This window comes from Rousettus aegyptiacus, unplaced genomic scaffold (genome assembly GCF_014176215.1).
Source record: "Rousettus aegyptiacus isolate mRouAeg1 unplaced genomic scaffold, mRouAeg1.p scaffold_m13_p_11, whole genome shotgun sequence".
Lineage (NCBI taxonomy): Eukaryota > Metazoa > Chordata > Mammalia > Chiroptera > Pteropodidae > Rousettus > Rousettus aegyptiacus.
This window is the reverse complement of record NW_023416286.1, coordinates 5,311,564-5,329,224: the sequence shown is the minus strand read 5'-3', so window position 1 is coordinate 5,329,224 and position 17,661 is coordinate 5,311,564. Positions and strand designations below refer to the sequence as shown.

General features: G+C 53.7%; 1 protein-coding gene across 4 annotated transcripts in view; it reads left to right on the top strand.

Annotated features, from left to right (window-relative positions):
* ATP8A2 (ATPase phospholipid transporting 8A2) overlaps positions 1 to 16,837 on the top strand; it is a 476,394-nt gene extending 459,557 nt beyond the window's left edge. For all 4 annotated transcript variants that reach the window (XM_036228443.1, XM_036228444.1, XM_036228445.1 and 1 more), the window contains exons 36-37: positions 10,783 to 10,874; positions 16,725 to 16,837. In XM_036228443.1, the coding sequence (XP_036084336.1) occupies positions 10,783 to 10,874; positions 16,725 to 16,822 (190 nt within the window). In that variant the 3' untranslated portion in view covers positions 16,823 to 16,837. The remainder of the gene's footprint in view (positions 1 to 10,782; positions 10,875 to 16,724) is intronic.
* The last annotated feature ends 824 nt before the right edge of the window (positions 16,838 to 17,661 follow it).

Below are 17,661 nucleotides of genomic sequence, written 5' to 3'. Positions count from 1 at the left end.
GGTGCCACCCTGAGCGCTCCTCAGCAGAGAAGGCAACAAAGGTCTGCTTCGGACCTCTGAGACTCTGACCGAAGCCACGGCCCGTCCCCCGACATGGCGGCTTGGCGCCGGATTTCGAGGGGATTCGCCGGCCCCCTGGAGACTGCCGTCCTTTATCTTAGAAAGAGATCATAGCTTCCCACGGCGGAAAGGCTTCTCACTCTTAGCGGTCAGCCTCCTCTAGTGCCGTTTACCCACTGAGGAAGCGCAGAGGTCAGACGCCGGGATACGCTGTGGCTTTGCATCGCTATTTCATCATTTTTATGGATGGACGGCCTGGAGAGAGGCCAAGTAATAATGTACGAATGATTAACATCACATATTCAATTCATTCCTTGAAAAAATTCATAATCCAAAGGTCTTTCCTTTCCATTGGGAAAAGAAAGGGAGCCGTGTCTTCTCTCTCCTGTGCCCCATATATATATATATATATATATGTATATATATATATATATATATTTTTTTTTTTTTTTTTTTCCTACCGTGTCTTTCACAATGCTATCCCCACACCGGCTCCGATGACTCTTTCCACAGACTGCTAAGTACCGAGAGTAAAGCCATCGAGCCCTACCCATCGGGGCGCCCGCGCACCACGAGGTCCAGGTCAGTCCTTCCAAGGAGACTCCTTCTTCAAGCTAGAAAGCATGAGTAAGCGATGACCTGGACCGTCTTCCCATTTTGAAATTTTGAGAGAAATGGGCTTGCCGTTAGCATTCTCTGTCCATCCGCTCATTGGCGTTCAGTACACCCTGCTGGAAAGGGAGCGAAAGACGCTGGCGAAGCCTTGCTCCCCACCGCCACCTGGACGGGGCTCCCTCAAAGGCGAGGCCCAGAAAGGATTCGATGTGTTGCCAAGACCACCGTGCCCATGAGCCGAGTCAAGTTCGTAGCCCCTGGCGACCCGGGCCACAGGCCTGGGTCTGCATCCAACCAGCCTCCAAATGGCCAGGACGTTCATTTTTCCCTTTTCGTTTACCTTCGCCACAACCATCGACATAAAAATAAGAAAGGCCTCTGCGGCGTGGCTGGTTCTCGCTTGTTCCGCATGGAGCTCCTCCGCGGGGGTGGCCTCAATCGGAAAATCACTACACGCTGGCTCTCTTCGCATCGCTGATTAGAAAACCCACTGTTCACAGTCGTCTGCTAAAGAGTATGGGTTCATTTTCTTTTTTGAAAGACGCGTTTTTCAAGAGACACTTTCCAGTACTTGGCCAGGCCACTGGGCCACAGGAAACAAAATTGTAAGTATTCGTATAGAATTATGGATGGAAAACGGAAGCTTCGCTCCAACTGCAAAGCACCTCAGTGAGTCCGATGGAGACCTGTCACAGGTTAGCCGCGGGGGAGGCTCCCGCCGAACCACGTGCGCGTCCAGCTCGGCGTGGGCGTGAGCCCCAGCCGGCGGTGCTCGCCGCCCGTGTCTGTCACGTCACGTACTCAGATACCTTCTCTGCCCTGAGAGCGAAGACCCTGCGCTCCAGAACCTGCCCGGGGGGGAGCTGGGGAGCAGCCCGGACGGGAACACGATGAGGGCGGCCGCCGCGCACCTCGTGCTCCCTCGGCTCGGCCCCCAATCTGCGCACGGCCGCCGTAGTTATGACGCGGAGGAGTGTCTAGGCCCCGTGCCACGTCCTCTCCAGAGCACATTCCCCGGAAAAGGGAGGGAGCCCCCGCTGCACACAAATTACTTGTTTCCGTGGCTTTTTCTGAGTCTTCCCAGGACTTCACTGCCCGGGAGGACGATACTTCAAATGTCGTGGTGGCATGGCCACGCTGCAGACTACCCACGGGCACGAGTTCATGCGCTCTATTTCAACGTCTCGTTCATACACACCCAGCCTTGCTTCAGGACGGACTTGAAGCAGCTCAGAAACACGACTAAAATGCCGCAGTGTAAAAAAACCATTTCTCGAAGGCCTCTGGATCCCTCCATGAGGTGGGCTGAACTCTGAGTGACTCGCTCATGGTCCGAAGGCCTATAAACAAATCCGCTAGGTAAAATTTCCTCTATGTAGTTGTACTCAACGGAGTTTATTGTATCCCCACCGACTGGGCCGTGCGTGCCATTTCCCAGGGAGACGGCACGGAGCAGGCACCTGCATCCACTTTATCCCCTGCCCCTCTGTGAGTCGCATAGGCCACCAGCCCGCTCGCGAACTCTGGGAGGACAGGGAGGTCAGGCCGTGCCAGGCACCTTGATCCCTCATTATCTTTAATTAGTGTTTAGGAGGTTAATCGGTAGTGAAGTTCATCTTTCTTTAATTACTTCAACAATCGAGTCAGGGGAGTACTTGGGGCCAGCTCTGAATTATTCTGTTTGTTTGGATGCTTCTTTGAATTTACGGAGTCAGATGTTTATCACCCCCGACCCTGTGTGTACTGGAGGGCATGCTGGGAAAACAGAAGAGATGGTCCCAGGGAAGTGTCTTCATTGTACTTAACTTGCAGATGAACGGGCCTGCCAGGAAGCGTGGTGGTTTTAAAGGAAAATAACGGTCATGAGCTAGATCCGCATTTCACACTTGGTCCAACTCTTAAACTCTAATAGGCAAATTTGTTTAATTTTTCATATATATATATATATATACATATATATATATAGGCAACTTCGCATTCAGGGAATTGAATCGATTTTTAAAAAAATAAATACTACTCAGTCATTATGTGCATGCCTTTGCCTCGCTGTATTAGATGCTTTTTCAAGTCACGTTTAATTTTTAATACTTCACGCGACAAAGCGGCCGACCACCCTCGGGAAATGCCGTTCCAGCCCGATAGGCTCCGTCGTCCAAACGCCGTCCGCGATCCCGGGCTCGAGGTCCCCTTCGCCCCTCCGCGGCGCCCTGTGCCGTCTCTCTCCTCCCGTTACTCTTTGCGACCGTCGAACGCCTTTAAAATCGTCACCGCCTCTCTGCAGATGCCCTTCCCTCCCACCCTCGTTCCTCTCCCCTCTCCTTCGTCACGTCCCATCCTCCCTGTCCCTCGTCGAAAGGTAAACCGAGGCATATTGAAAATTTTTTTTAAGAGCTTACGTGAGCAAAGCTCAGTTCGAATCAGGCAGCAGCAGACGCCATCGGCGTCACCCCACGGACGGAGAAGAGAGTCACAGAGAAAAGGCAGAGGCACAGAAGCGAAATTCTTGGTTGGGCATCTTAAAGCCCCGTTAGCTGCTTGCGACTGGCTGGCCGACTGGCCGTCTGTAGGTTTCGGTTCTGTGACCTCGAGGCGTCTGCAGGCTTAACAGCCTTAAACGAGGCCACGTGTTGGATCTTCACGTGAGGGTGGCCTTGGGGCCCGGTTCCCACGTACGGTTCAAGGAAGTCGCTCTTAGCCAGACTGTGCGTCTGTTCGACGAGGGTCGACTCCTCCTAGGCAAAATTAGAGTATAGTCCTGTGGCCCTGGAAATTCTGTTTTTTTTAATGGGAAGCTGCTCGCTAAGATGTCCTGGAAGTTCTTCCGACTCTTCTTCCTCCCGAAGAGGATGTGCTCAGGGGCCTCTGGAAGGAAGGTGACAAGGGGCCCTGTGGCCTTGCGTTTTCAGTCTTTGTCTTTGCTTTTGTACTTTGGCCCCTTATTAGTCATCTCTTCCTTCCTTTAATCCTTCACCAGGCAGTTCCCGAGCCTTGGCTGCTGCATGCTGGGCACTGGTTTGGGGGCTGGGCGAGAAACTGTGAACAAGAAACAAAATCCCCACGCTCAGAAAACTGACGGGGGGGAGCTCAGAGAGCAAATGCAAGCCGAGTCATGAAAAGCAGGGTAAAGGAAGACAAAACAGGGTACGGGCTAGAGAGTGAGGAGGGGGGGGTCACAGTAAGCTGGTCCGAGGAGGCTGCTGCGAGTGACTGAGGGAGAGAGCCCCGTGGGAGAGAGCGAGGGCAAGTGCAGAGCCCCTGAGGTGGAAAGTGCGTAGCCTCCCAGGTGTGGCAGGGGACAGGCGTGGCTGGAGCAGGGCCCGGGAAGCGCGGCAGGAACCGGCCCCGACCGGAAGCCGGGGTCTTGCAGTCACTCCGCACGATGTCGAGCCGGGGCTGGCGCCGGCCCCTCTGCACCTCCCCGACTCACGTCATGCTTCGCCGCTGCAGTGTGATTCTGTCCTGTTCTCCCCCCAAATGCCCCCGTGGGGACATGCCCAGAGCCTCGGCCAGTCCCGGCACACTCCGTCACACCTGGGGCTGCTCAGCCCCCCGCACGGCTCTGCGCGGAGGCCCGTCTGGGTCGGCCAGGTGCCCTGCTAGTCATCTGTTCCCAGCAGCCCCGTGACCCTGGCCTGACCTTGCACAGACTCACCCAGGGACCGGGGAGCCCGGCCTTGCGTACGGGGAGCCTCGCCACCTCACTGCAAGCCGCGGGATGAGGTAATGGTTTCCATATGCGCCGGAGCTGTCATCCACATTCGCCTTTGCCTGCTCGGCTAATGAGGTCAGACGGCTCTGCCCGCGGTGGCCGCCCTCCCTCGGCTAGGGCGCCTGCGGGAGGCGGGTGGCACGGAGTGCAGCGATGTAGCAACGTAGCGTTTCTCCGCACTGCTGAGAAAGACTAACCGCGGAGAAGCACGAAATAGAAGAGAACGCATGAGAACGGAGAGCGATTGTTTTTCATTTAAACTTGTTTCCTTTGAGGTAATTGCACGTTCACGTGCACTTGTGTCAGAAATAACACAGAGAGACGCCATGTGCCCTGGACTCAGTTTCCCCCGGTGTAAGACCTTGACCGTCGTGTGGTCAAAACACAGACCGTTTCCATCCGCACGAGGATCCCTCACGTGGTCTCTTCGTAGATGGCCACTTCCCACCCCCTGCCTGGCTCCCGGCAACCTGTCCTCTATTTCCAGAATTTCGTCACTTCAGGAATGTCGGAGGAAGGAATCTTACAGCGTGTAACCTTTGTGTCTGGACCTTTTTCTCACTCGGCGAAATCCTCAGGAGAGTCACCCGGGTCTCGCATGGATCAAGAGTGTCTGTCTTCCTCTTCCTTGCTCATGGTACAGATGGGGCCACGCCGTGGTGCACCATTCAGTGCCGGAGGAGACTGGTCTCCAGTCTGGGGCCATCACGAACAAAGCTCTCATAAACATTCGTCTGCAGGCGTTTGTGCAGATAGATTCTTCGTGTCCTGAGATAAAATTCCAAGAGTGCAACTGCTGGGTTTCTGGTAGCTGAATGTTTAGCTGTTTCGTTTTCTTTTAATAGCCATTTTCTTTTAATAACCATTTATTTAGCTCACGATTCTGTGGGTTGGCAATCGAACTATGCGTTTATCTGAGCTTTTTTAAACTGTGAGATGTAATTTAAATACATGATCTTCACCTTCTTAAAGTATATAATTCAGTGCTTTGTTTGTTTGTTTGTTTGTTTGTTTAGTACAGTCACAAGGTTGCGGTACGTTTGGTTTTTTTAAGGAATCGCCAAACTGTTTGGCAGGGCGATCTTGCCATTTTGCAGTCCCACCAGCAGTGTATGCGGGATCCGGCTTTTTCACACCCTTGCCAGCAAGTTGGGGTTTGTCACGGTTTTTTTAATGTTAGCATTTACGGTAGCTATGCAGTAATAACTCATTGTGGTTTTAATTTGCATTTCCCTAATTGCTAATGATGTTGGGCATCTTCTCGTGTGCTTAATGGCCATGTGCCTATTCTTTCTAATGAAATGTCTCTTCATGGTTTTTGCCCCCTTTTTAATTGGATTCTTTGTGCATTGTTTTTTTTTTCCTGTTGAGGTTTGAGTTTATATATTCTAGACCTTAGACCTTTGTCAGATATGTGGTTGACAAATATTTCTCCCCCACCCCCCTCCCCGTAGCTTGTTTTTTCAGCCTCTTAATAGACTCTTTCTCAGAAAAAAAAAAAAAAAAGTTTTAAATTTTGATGAAAACCAAATTAATTCATTTTTCTTTATGGAGTATGCTTTTTGTGTCAAGCCTACAAACTCTGTGCATAGTCCTAGATCCCAAAGATATTGTTCTTTTTGTTCCCAATAGTTGTATCATTTTATAGTTTACATTTAAGTCTGTGATTCATGTTGTATTAATGTTTATATAAGATATGAGACTTAGAGGTTTCATATGGATTTTTGTTTGTTCGTTTTTGGTTTTTTTGTTTTTGTTTTCTTTTTCCTTTTTTTTTTTTTTTTTTTTTTTTTGCTTATATAGCATAGTTACTCCAGCACCGTTTGTTGAAAAGAGTATATTTCTTCAATCGAATTGCTTTTATACCTTTGTTAAAAATTAGATGTGTATGTTTGGGTGGGTTTATTTCTTAGTTCTATTCTATTCCGTTTCGTTCTGTTCCATTTCATTCCATTACTCTGTCTGTTCCTCAACCAATGCCACACTCTCTCTTCCTTTTCAGTTTTCTGTAAGAGATTGTACAAAAGTACTGTTAAGTCTTCTTTAAATATACTTGGCAGTGAAGCCATCTTGCCCTGGACATTTCTTTTTGGAAGATTTTTAAGTTATGAATTCAATTTGCTTGTTAATAGGTATAGGGATATTCAAATTATTTCAAATTGTGTGGTTTCGTAGTTTTTGTTTTTTAAGGAATCGGTCAAATCTAGAACGTAGAAGTGTCTGTAGTAGTCCCCAGTTATTCTTTTGATGTCTCTGGCGTCTGCAGTGATGTTGCATTTCATTCTTAATGTTGGTAACAATTTATAACTTTTCCTTTTTTTTTTTTTTTTGGTGAATCTTCTAGAAGGTCTGTTAATTACATCTTTTTTTGCAAATAGTAAGCTTTTGGTTTCGTTGATTTTCTCTATTGTTTTTCTGTTTTCGGCCCACTGATTTCCACTCGTATCTTTGTTTCCTTCCTCCCGCTTGCTGTGAGTTTCTTTTGCTCTTCTTTGTAAGTTTCCTCAGGTAGGAGCTTAGATTATTGATTTGGGACTTTTCATTTTTTCTAATATATGCATTTACTATGAATTTCCCTCGCAACAGTCATTTAACTGTGTCCCACAAATTCTGATGCATTTTTATTTTCACTTAGTTCAATTTTTTTTTTTTTTTTTTTTTTTTTTTGGTTTCTCTCAAGACTTTCTCTCTGACCTATGGATTATTTAGAAGTGTGTTGTTTAGTTCCCAAGTGTTTGAAGATTTTCCTATCTGTTATTCATTTCTGCTTTGATTCCATTGTGTTTAGAGAATGACTCTCAATGATTTCGGTGCTTTTAAATTTGTTGAGCTTTGTTTTATGGCCCAAGATACGGTCTTTCTCGGGGTATGTGTCCTGTGCGCTTAGTAAGAATGCAGATGCTCCTGTCGTTGAGTGGAGTGTTGGATAAAATGTTGATTCGGTCTTTTCGATGGATGGCGTTGAGGATTTCTTTAACTTCCTTGCCGATTTTCTCTTCGTACTATCAGTCGCTGAGAGAGGAACGTTGAAGGATCCAAGCACAATGGCGAATGTGTCTATTTCTCCCTTCGGTTTTGCCTCATCTATGTGTTGCTTGGTGCATGGACGTTTAGGATTGCCACATGTTCTGGGTAGATGGACCCTTTTGTCACTGCAGCATGTGCTTCGCTGTCTCTGGGAATGTCCTTTGCCCCGAAGTCTATTTTATCTGATACCAGTGTAGCTACTCCCGCTTCCCTTTGATTGACGTTCTCTTGATATACCTTTTTTCTATCTTTCGATTTTCTGTCTTCCCATATCATTATATTCGAAGTGAGTTTCTTAGGGACAGTGTAGAATTAGGTCTTGGGTTTTATTCCACTGCACGTCCGTGTCGTTTAGTCGGTACGTTTAGACCAGTTATATTTAACGATTATTGACATCTCCGAGTGTAAGTCTACCGTTTTATCTTTTGTTAACTTTTTGTGAGGCCTGTCTCTCATTTTCGTTTCCTTCTCCTTCCTTCTTGTGGGTTGCGTGAGCATTTTTAATTCCATTTTAATTGACCTACTGTGTGTTCCAGTGTGTGTCCTAGTATAATTCATATAGTGCAGGTTGTCCCAGGTATTTTATTATGTATACATAACTAATCAGTCTACTGATGTTATCTTTCTCCCACTTTGAGTGAAGTACAGAAAACCAACCTCTGTTACATTCCTTTACCCACTTCCCTTTATAATGTAATTGTCTTAAGTATTTCCTAAGGGTATATTTAGAACCACATCAGACAGTGTATAACTTTCGCTTTAACTTCACAAACATAATTTGGAAAATTTGAGAGGAAAGCAAAGCCCATTTCATTTGTTCATATTTTTCCTTACCATGTTCTTTCTTCCTTCCTGAGGATCCAAGATTCCTTCTTTTGCCATTTTTTTTTCATTTATACAACTTTCTTTAGCTATTCCTAGAGGATAGTTCAGTTGGTGACAAATTCTCTTAGTTTCTCTTTTATTTGAGAATGTCTTGATTTCTGCTTCATTCCTGAAAGGTATGTTCACTGAGTCGACAGTTTTTTCTCTTTCGGCACTTGAAAAATATCATGCCACTTCTGGCCTCAAAGGTTTCTGATGAGAAATTCATAGTCATTTGAATTGGTTTTCTTTCGTAGGTAAAGGATCAATTCTCTTAGGCTGCCCTCAAGATCTGGAGATAATTTTGGACTCTATCCTGTCCTCAGCCAGACTGCTCTTGAATCGTTCCATGTAACCTGAATTCTTTTCTTAACAAATATAATATCCTATCTTTATAAAAGCCACAGAGGGTGTTTTGTTCTCAGTATCTTCAAGAGTTTGGAGCGGGCCTTCCTTCTCTGGAAGAGACTTTCGATAAAGTCCGTGTTCCATCATTCTCAGAGGATAATACAGAGGAATTTAGCTTGGCTGTTCTTGGACACCCCATCCTGTCCTGAGCTCAGTGCTGGGCCCCGTGGACAGATACAAAGACAAAAAATGCCAGGATCAAGTTATGGAGACATATAAAAATAGTGAGAGAGCGAACCACAGCCCGGATCGGTAAATAAATACAAAGCACACTGCCATTTTATGTGGAGCCATGTCCTCGGCTCTCAGCCCCGCCACTAGGAGGAGCCGCTGGACCTGAAGCGTTGGCGGGACCAGGAATGGCCAGGGCAGAGGAGGGGCCTGGTGGCAGCGTGGCTCTGTGTCCGTCCCCTGGGTCCCAGGGGAGAGGGTGCCTTCTTCAGCTACACAGGCCGCACAGGCTGCAGCCCAACCCTTGGCGAGCGCCTCACCTCATGGGAGTGACGATTGGGCCGGGTCAGACAGGGGGGACGGCCCCCCATCCCACTCCCCACGTCCCCCGGCCCGCACAGGGAGCTGTTGGGACGGGGAGGGGACAGCGGCCACACGGAGGGGCGGGCACCCACCGGCTGCCCCCTCCTCGTTCACCTGCGCAGCCCACAGCCCAGCGCCGCTGCTCAGCAGGGCCCAGGGAGGTGCATGTGGGCCCCGGGAGAAAAAGGTGGGGGAGCAGGAAGGGAGGGAAGGCGCGAAGGGGGAGCAAGGGCTCTTCCTCCCCCGCGCGAGATGACACGGCCTGCCCGGCGTGGCCAGCTGAGGCTCGCTCCTGATCGGTGACGAATTCGACGTCCTCCTTTCCACCCGGAGTCGGAAAACGCTCTCCCCTGTACACCCCAGTCCACGGTGAACCGCGGCGCAGAGAACCACTGGGCCCTGCCCCTCCTTGGGGGGCGGGGGCAGGCGAAGTGGACTCTGGTCGGGAGAGTTCCTCGGGCTTGAGACTTCCCGGGAGAGGGGCTTTGGGTCACAGGCAGCTGCAGCTCCTTAAGACAACTCTCAGGTTCCCACCAACGGCTCATCGGGGTGTATTTGCTGCCACAGCAAAATACCAGAGACTTGGGGCGGGGGGGCTCATAAACAAAGTTATCGTGTCACAGTTCCGGGGGCTGGAAGTCCAAGATCAGGGTGTCGGCAGGGTCGGTTCCTCCTGGGCCCGTCTGTCCCCTCAGCTTGTAGATGCTGCCTTCTCCCTTTGTCCTCGCGTGGACCTCCCTCTGCATGTGTCCGTCTCCTATGGGGACACCGGTCACAGTAAAGTCCTCGTTTTAATGTAATTACCCCTATCTCCATATACACTCACATTCTGAGGTACCGGGGGCGCGGACTTCAAGGTGCGCATTTGGGGGGACTCACGCAGCTCGTATCAGAGGGCGCTGGCACACACACCCCCCCACACACCAGACGTCTGCTTTGGGGCAAGCCACGTGACATCCTGAGGGTGAGCCGCCTAAGCGCTTCGGCCCACCACCGGGGCGGTTCGCAAGCACCAGCTGTGATGTCAGGAAAGGCGGACCGGCTCCCGATCCTGTGCGTTCAAAGAAAATCCCCTCGATTTTCACTGTGGTTCATAATAAGCACAGGGGTCGGGGGGCTGCAGGAAAAAGCTGGCCTCTGGCCCGGTCCGGAGGCCGCCAGTACCCTCCGTCCGCTGGTTGAGGGACAGCAGCTGCAGGTGGGGGGAGGCTTTTCAGATATTTAGCACAGAAACAAGTCACTTCTCCCAAAGCATCCAGGAAGCGAGGGCCTGCCGGGTACAAAGGGCGCTTGTCGTGAGCTTCCAGGAGGGGAAGGCGGAGTTCAAGGGCATCGCGTACAAGCCAGGCCTGATGGGAAACAGGGCGCCTTTTAGAAGAGGGTCTAAGCTCCAAGTGCAGGATAGCATCTACTGCGAGCAGGGGGGGCAGCCCAGAAACGGGGCGCTCTTCCCGACCTGGGAAGCTTTTTTCCCTGTTTCATTTTGCAACCCGAAGTCATCCAGCGGGCACCTCTGAGATGCGGCGGCGTGAACGGGAGGCTGACGGTGTTTGCTCTGCCTGCAGGATGAACGAGAGGGACCGCCTGTTGAAGAGGCTCAGCAAGAAGACGCCCCCCACTCTCTTTCGAGGAGGGTCCTTCCCGCAGAGCGTCCCACGTAAGTGTCACCGCCAGCCCACCTGGGCCAGGTGGGGCGGGCGGCGGGGGGGCGGGCGGAACTAAAGCCTGGGCAGGGTCAACCGGGGAGGGGACAGCTGGGGGCCACATGCAGAAGAGGAAGCGCGTGTCTGGCCCGAGGCAAGCACGGTGGGATAGTCCCTGGGACCCAGTCACATGCCTGAATGACAAAGCCCTTACACCCCGAATCCCGACGTGGTTCAGAGCCTTCCGTCAGCCTCCCAGTAGCTTTTTTTGCCCTAAACTTGAAGCGATATTGCTTTTAAATTGCTTCCCCCAAAGATAGCAGTATGCCGTGTTTTATTTCATGTCAGCATGTTAATGACGACAATGACAGGGGCCGCGAGAGGCCGAGGAGGTGACGGAGGTCATGGGGAGGTTGCGGGTTCGTTTTATCCACCCAGCCACTCGACTCCCCGTTGGCCCCACTTCTGCGCCTGTGAACCCCGCCTGTCTCTCCAGCCCACGCGCCCCCTCCTGCACGTGCGCAGACCCCCTCTTCCACCCACGCCCCACGTCCTGCCCTCCCCCCTCTCCCTGAGGAGTTGAGAACGAAACGACCGGTGGCCAGGAACGGCGTAGGAAAAGTGGAAGACCGCTGTATGCATGATACAGGTATCGAGCATCTGTGTCCGGTTCGGCTGAGCCCCACCTGTCTGCGGCTCTTCCCAGCCTTTCTCGGTGGAGAGCGGAAGGGGGCGGAACATCGCGCCTTTCCATTCTGCCCTCCCTCCCCTCCTTGCCCCACGTGGAACATCAACGTGCGAGAAAGGGGACTGAGCCCTCACGCGCCGTGTCCCGTAACGCCCTGCGGCCCCGGAGGCCGGTGGCCCCGGCGCCTCTCATCCGAGACACAGGTCACGCCAGGAGGCTCGATGGGGAAGTCCGAGGAGTGAGGTGGGGGGACCCCGCCACCAGATCCGAGCCGCCCGGGGCCCCGTCCTGGCTGAGCCACTTTTGGGGTCTTAGGCAAGTTGACCTCTCTGGTTCTCCACGGACCTGGGGTTACGGGGAGCATTAGATGAGACCGTATGTGAACGGTTTTCCGCCACGAGTTGAGTGACTTTGGGAAACTTACACATCTCTCTAAACTTCCGTCCTCTCCTCTGGAAAAAAAAAAAAGTAGGATCGTGACACGGTCTTACTCGGTCTCCGCGAGGCTTTGTGACGAGGTGTGTACAGCGCCCCCTCTGTCCCAGACACAGAGAAACGCAGACCGTCCCCCAGGATGCAGAGTGTGTGGCGTGGTGCCACGCCGCTCCTCGCATGGATGCTTCCCCGTGACCACAGGAAGCACACGCGCAGCACACGCGCCGTTGACCCCCGAACAGTGTGGGGGCTGAGGGTGCCGACCCCTCGCGCGGTCGAAGATTCGCGTGTAACTTCGACTCCCCCAAAACCCGCCTTCTCGCAGCCTCCCGTTGACCAGAAGCCTTACCGATAACGCAGCCGATCAACGCACGCCGTGTGTGTCGAACGTATTGTGTTCTGTGTTCTTACAATAAAGCAAGCTGCAGAAAAACGTTATTAACGAAACCATGAAAAGAGAAAGAGAAAATATGATTACGCTATGTATTGAAAAACTTCGCATGACAGCGGACCCGCACAGTAAAAAACCATGTTGTTCAAGACCAAGACCAGGTGAGGACTTGTGTGGGGGAGTCGTCAGATGTCTTGAAACGACTACTAAACATTTCGCTTAAGTCGCAGTGTTTTGAAGGACAAAAAAAAAAAAAAAAAAGCATTCCAATGAACAAGTAAGTACAAGAAAGTTTTAAAAAGCTTCCGAAATCACACCACATTTCACAAACGCTCAGCAATGAGCAGGAAGAACCTGGTCGAATGTTTCTGTCATCAACAATTAGAGAAGGCCCTCAGGCAGTCAGACATGCTCCCGGCCTGCAGGCAGGTCCGCATGGCTTGTCTCGGCTGGCCTGTCTCTGCTGGGTCTGTCCTTCCACTCTCTGGGGCCTCAGTCTTCCCAGGAAACTGGACAAAACTCTAATCTCGTGGGCACTTTCAGTTCCTCGTGGCCCCCGACACACAGTGTTTGCAGTGAGATCGGCAGTTCCTACGCGGTCCAGCGCCCTCCTCATCCGTCCACGGCCTTCCCCATTTCTGCTGCTGTCAGGAATATTTTTCCAGGCAGGAATCTGCTACTTTCATTAAGATGATGTTATCAGAGCTCAGATTCACAAGAATGCTACTCAAGGGGAGTTTTATTTAAAAAATTAATTAATTAATTTTTTTTAAAAAAACCATGATAATTCTATAGACTTTACCAAATGTTCAACCAGAAGTTGAAACAGGTGAGAATTCACCTCTCCTTCCACCTCTCTCTCCTTCCACCTGCCCCGTTCTGTCCCCGATGCTGGCTGTGGCTGAGGATCAAGAGGCCAGCCGGGCCCACAGAGCGCTTCTGGCTGTCAGGACTTCTGGAAAGATGCACGAACGTGGGGAATCCTGGGAGCTGGAGGCTTCCTCCGAGCTCCCCGTCGGATGCCAACGGCAGTTGAAGGCGCGTACGGCCGAAGCTGGTGGTGCTTCTTTGTCGGGCAGAGGGGTGCAGGCGGGGCAGGCTGAGGGTTCTGGTCTTTCTCATTGTGGCTCTACTTCCCACCAGACCCGGTTGCTAAAAGGCAAATGCGTGGTCTGAGCCCAGGGGTGCCTCCGCCCCCAGGGTAACCCCATCGGGCCGTCCTCCTTTCGTTCTGGAATTGCAAAGTGGTGGTCAAGAAAGTCCGGTTCTGAGTGCACAACCTTTTGGAAACGTGACAGCAGAAGCAGCCCGTGAGACCTGCCTGCCAGGGAAGCCGTTGGCGGTGGTGACCTCAGTGCGCCCTGCACAGAGAGGTTGGCCGTTGGAGCGGGAGCCCCTCTCATCACCTCTCCTGCTGGAGACCGACCGAGTGGCTGAGTAATCACAGCACCCCATGCCCTCGTGCCCAGGAGGCAGGGACCGGCCGGGGCGCCACACCGGCTACGAGCACAAGGAGCCCCTGCAGCTGGTCACGCCGGCTGCGGGCGCAAGGAGCCCCTGCAGCTGGTCACGCCGGCCGCGGGCGCAAGGAGACCCTACAGCTGGCTCCCCAGCAGGCGCGGGTGAAACACAGAACAGAGAGCCACACTTCTGCTCCCCGCGTTTGAACAGGTTGTAAGGAGACGATTCCAAAAGGCTGAGACGCCTTTCCCACGAGGACACCCCCAGACGACGTTCACGTGTAGGCAAGCTCCTTTCATCTCTCCCCATCTGAACCCCACCCCCACCCCCGCCAAAAAAAAAAAAAGCAGCACAGGCAGCAGTTGTTGGAGGTGGGCCGGGTGTTGAGACAGGCTCCTTTCTTTTCCGGCGTGGAGGTAGAGGTGTGCCCCGTTGGTGCCGGGCATCAGTTGGCCGCAGACAAAGGACAAGGCTCTGTGGCCGGGGCTCAGTTGTCCAGGACAAGCCCTGGTGGCCGTATGGAGGAAGGACCGGGGCTGTGAGAACCCAGACCTCACCTGGTGCGGGCGTTGGTTTTACAAAAGCGTAGACCGTGAATACCCAGAGGTCGTAGAGAGCCCGCGTCCCGTGGCTGAGTTACTGCCAAGCGAGGCTCAGAACCAGCCTCCTCGCCCCCCAGCACCTCAGGTCCTGTGCCCCGGGGCCAAGACGAAAGCAGGCAGGTGGGGAGCACAGTCACCATCGGCCACCCCGAGGGCTCGTGAAGGTCACTTACACGGTGCGCCCATTCCTTGGGACCAGAGTCCTTTCTGTCAGCTGAAGACGCGTCCTATACGAAGAACACGTCAGCTATGAACCAGAAACACGCCCGTTCGGCGACCCTGGAGCATGAGAACTGTCCCACGTGAGAGCAGAACTCAGCCTCGCTCCCGGAGGAGCGGAGTGCTTTGCCGGGCTTGGCTTTGCCACGTCCCAAGGACAGGCGCTTCTTCTAGGACTGCAGAGACAACGCTGCATAGAAGAGAACTCGAGCGGGCACACACTGGTGGCCCAGCACCCCAGGGAGGGGGCGGGGCCACCCCCCAGAAGCCAGACAGCCAAGGTCGCCTCAGACCCAGCAAGTCTCGGAAAAGCTGCAAGCTCTGAGGGGCACGGGGTTGACCGGAGGTGTTTCCCCTTCGATCCCCCACAGGCTCAAAGCTCAGCCTCCTCGTGAGGAATTTCAGGGGCACCGGGACAGGCCAGTGGGCCCCCTGTCCAGGTGCTCCTGCCCACCTGCTCGGGACCTGTCTGCTCCGCCGCCGGCTGGCTGGGCACACGCTGGCCTGGGGCCACTTCCTGTGGCCGCCACACAGGGCGGGACTCGGGGGTTTGTGGGTTTGGTTTTCTCGGGGTTGGAGCGAGTAGACAAGAGTCCCCTGTGTGAGCCTCTGTTCTGGGCAGAGCGCGCTCACCCGTTCCCCTCGCTCCTTGCCGCCCTGCCGTGTCCTCGGTCGGCCCCTGGGCCACCTCCACAGCCAGCCCGGCCTCCCAGGGTGGCCCTCCTCCAGGGCCCTCAGGCTTTCTGAAAGGCACGCTCTCCAGAAGAACTGGGAAGCCCGCCCGGCGGGCAACAAAGCCCCGTGCATACGGCGCCTCCGAGCAGAAGTGTCCCTGAGCATCTCGTGAAGTCTCCCTCTCTCTTCTCTGTCCCACGAAGACGCTGCACACTGCTCCTGTGTGTCTTTATGCTCCGGGAACTCCGTTTTAAGCCGGACGTCTGAGCGAAATCGTTAACGATCCACGGGCACGGTTTACGGTTTCTTTTTCTCCCTTAAAGGCTATGACGATGAACTGACAGCTCTGCTGGTGAGCCAGGAATGCGATTTGGCACACCATGTTGTCTTTGGTCAGAAAGTCTCATCCAGCTGTGGGACTTTTCCGTTCCCCCGACCCGGAAGGGTTAGCCCACAGAGAGGGGGTCTTGTCAATGTCCCCTCTGTGTCAAGGTGTCAAGGGCCAGTGAGGAAGGCAAGCCCCACCCCGGGTCCCCGGGGCGACCTAAGCCTCGTTCAGAATGGGAGTCGCAGGAGAGCGCGGGCCTGGCTCCCGGCTCCGCCGCTCACGAGGTCTGTGACCTCGGCCGGGCCATGCCTTCCCCCTCCCGCGAAATGGGAAGACGACTGCCGCACGTGTCATAGGACTGTCGGGAGGAACGAACAAGCTATTTGTGCACGGCACGTGGGACAGCGTGCGATACCCACGGCACTCAAGAATCGTTAACTGTTGCTGTTATTATTGTTGTTGGTGTCATTGGACCCATTTGTAAGAACCAGCCTTGCCGTGGCCATGGGGCTGATCGCTGACTTCCTCTCGACTTCACGTTATAGTCTTTTTCTTCGTTCGCACAGACAGAAACCCGCCGTACTGTGAATCAGCCCGGTTTAAACACAGGAAGGCGCCACGCGCCCCTCGCCCGCCCTCACTGAGCATGTTTCCGGCCGGCACGTTGACGGCTTCATAGAGCATGCAGCCGGCCTGCACCTGGGGCGCACCGGGACACCCCGGAGCAGAGCCACCTGCTGTCCTTCCTGCTTGGCGGTGGGAAGGCACAGGCGTGGACCGGTGCCCCCCCGTGCACGCTTTCCGGGCTGAGCCCAGCTGCAGCCCCCCAAAATGGGCGGATGCTCACCCCTCAGCGCCCTTCCCACTCCAGCACCAGCATCAGCAGCCAGAACCCCCGGCCCCACCTGTGCCTGCCCCAGGCCCCCGCAGACCAAGGCCGATGAGGCCAGCATGTGGGAACGCCACCTCAGTCCCCCCAAAGCAGCTGCGGCCAAACCCCGTGCACCCCCCACCCTCCTCCCCCGGTTCCCCTCTTAACCTCTCGTCCCGCCTGCTTCCTTTCAGACGGGTACGCCTTCTCTCAAGAAGAGCACGGAGCCGTCACCCAGGAGGAAATGGTCCGTGCGTACGACACCACCAAAAGGGAATCGAGGCAGGAATAGGGCCCGACGTCAGGCGGGAAACGCGCCGCATCCCCGGACGGACCCGGGGAGAGAGACGCGGCTCGCGGCGCCCCGCGGCGACTCATCCGTCGGAAGAGACTGGCGTCCGCAGCCCGAACGCCGGGAACCTGTCTCCGTGGCCTTAGCCGACGACCAGTTTGTTAGTTACATATCCCCTCGCAGACCTGGGGCGTCTCCTGCGGGGAGAGCGGGTTTTTTTTTTTTTTTTTTTTTTGGCTCCCCAATTGTCTGCAGTGCTTGGCCTAACTTTTGTTTACGTTGTTATGAAGCATTCAGCTGTGCTCTGTGAGGTGTGAAATTAAAAACATTATGTTTCACCGATTCTGAAACATCAGTACGAGTCGTTGTGGCAGAAGAGGTGAAGGAGTTTTATGTCGCGTGAGAAACCGCCTCCTTGGGAAGGGCCGGGGGGGCCACCCACCTCCTAGCTGGTTCACTCGCAGGTGAAGCCCCCGGGGCAGCATGTCAGAGTCACTCGCGCCAGGCCACGGTCTTGCTTCGATTCCTCTTTCGTGTGTATGAAGTTGGCATAAACATCTCGATCATCACGGAATCATAAAGAGATGCCTCTGGGCGGGAAGCCCGCGAACGTTTCTTCGAACCTCTCGGCCACCTCCCCAGCGGGGCGAAGCAGTCGCTGTCCCCGCGGAGGCCCTCCGGGGGCCTCCCGCGCAGACCCTCTCGTCGCCGTCCAGGTTCCTCGTCCTCGGGCCTCCCGCACGGCCGGCCGCGCTGCTCCCCGCGTGGCGGCTGGCGGGCAGCGCCCCAAACCCACACGCCTCCTCGTCCGAGCGCGAATCCGGGTACGGATGCGAGAC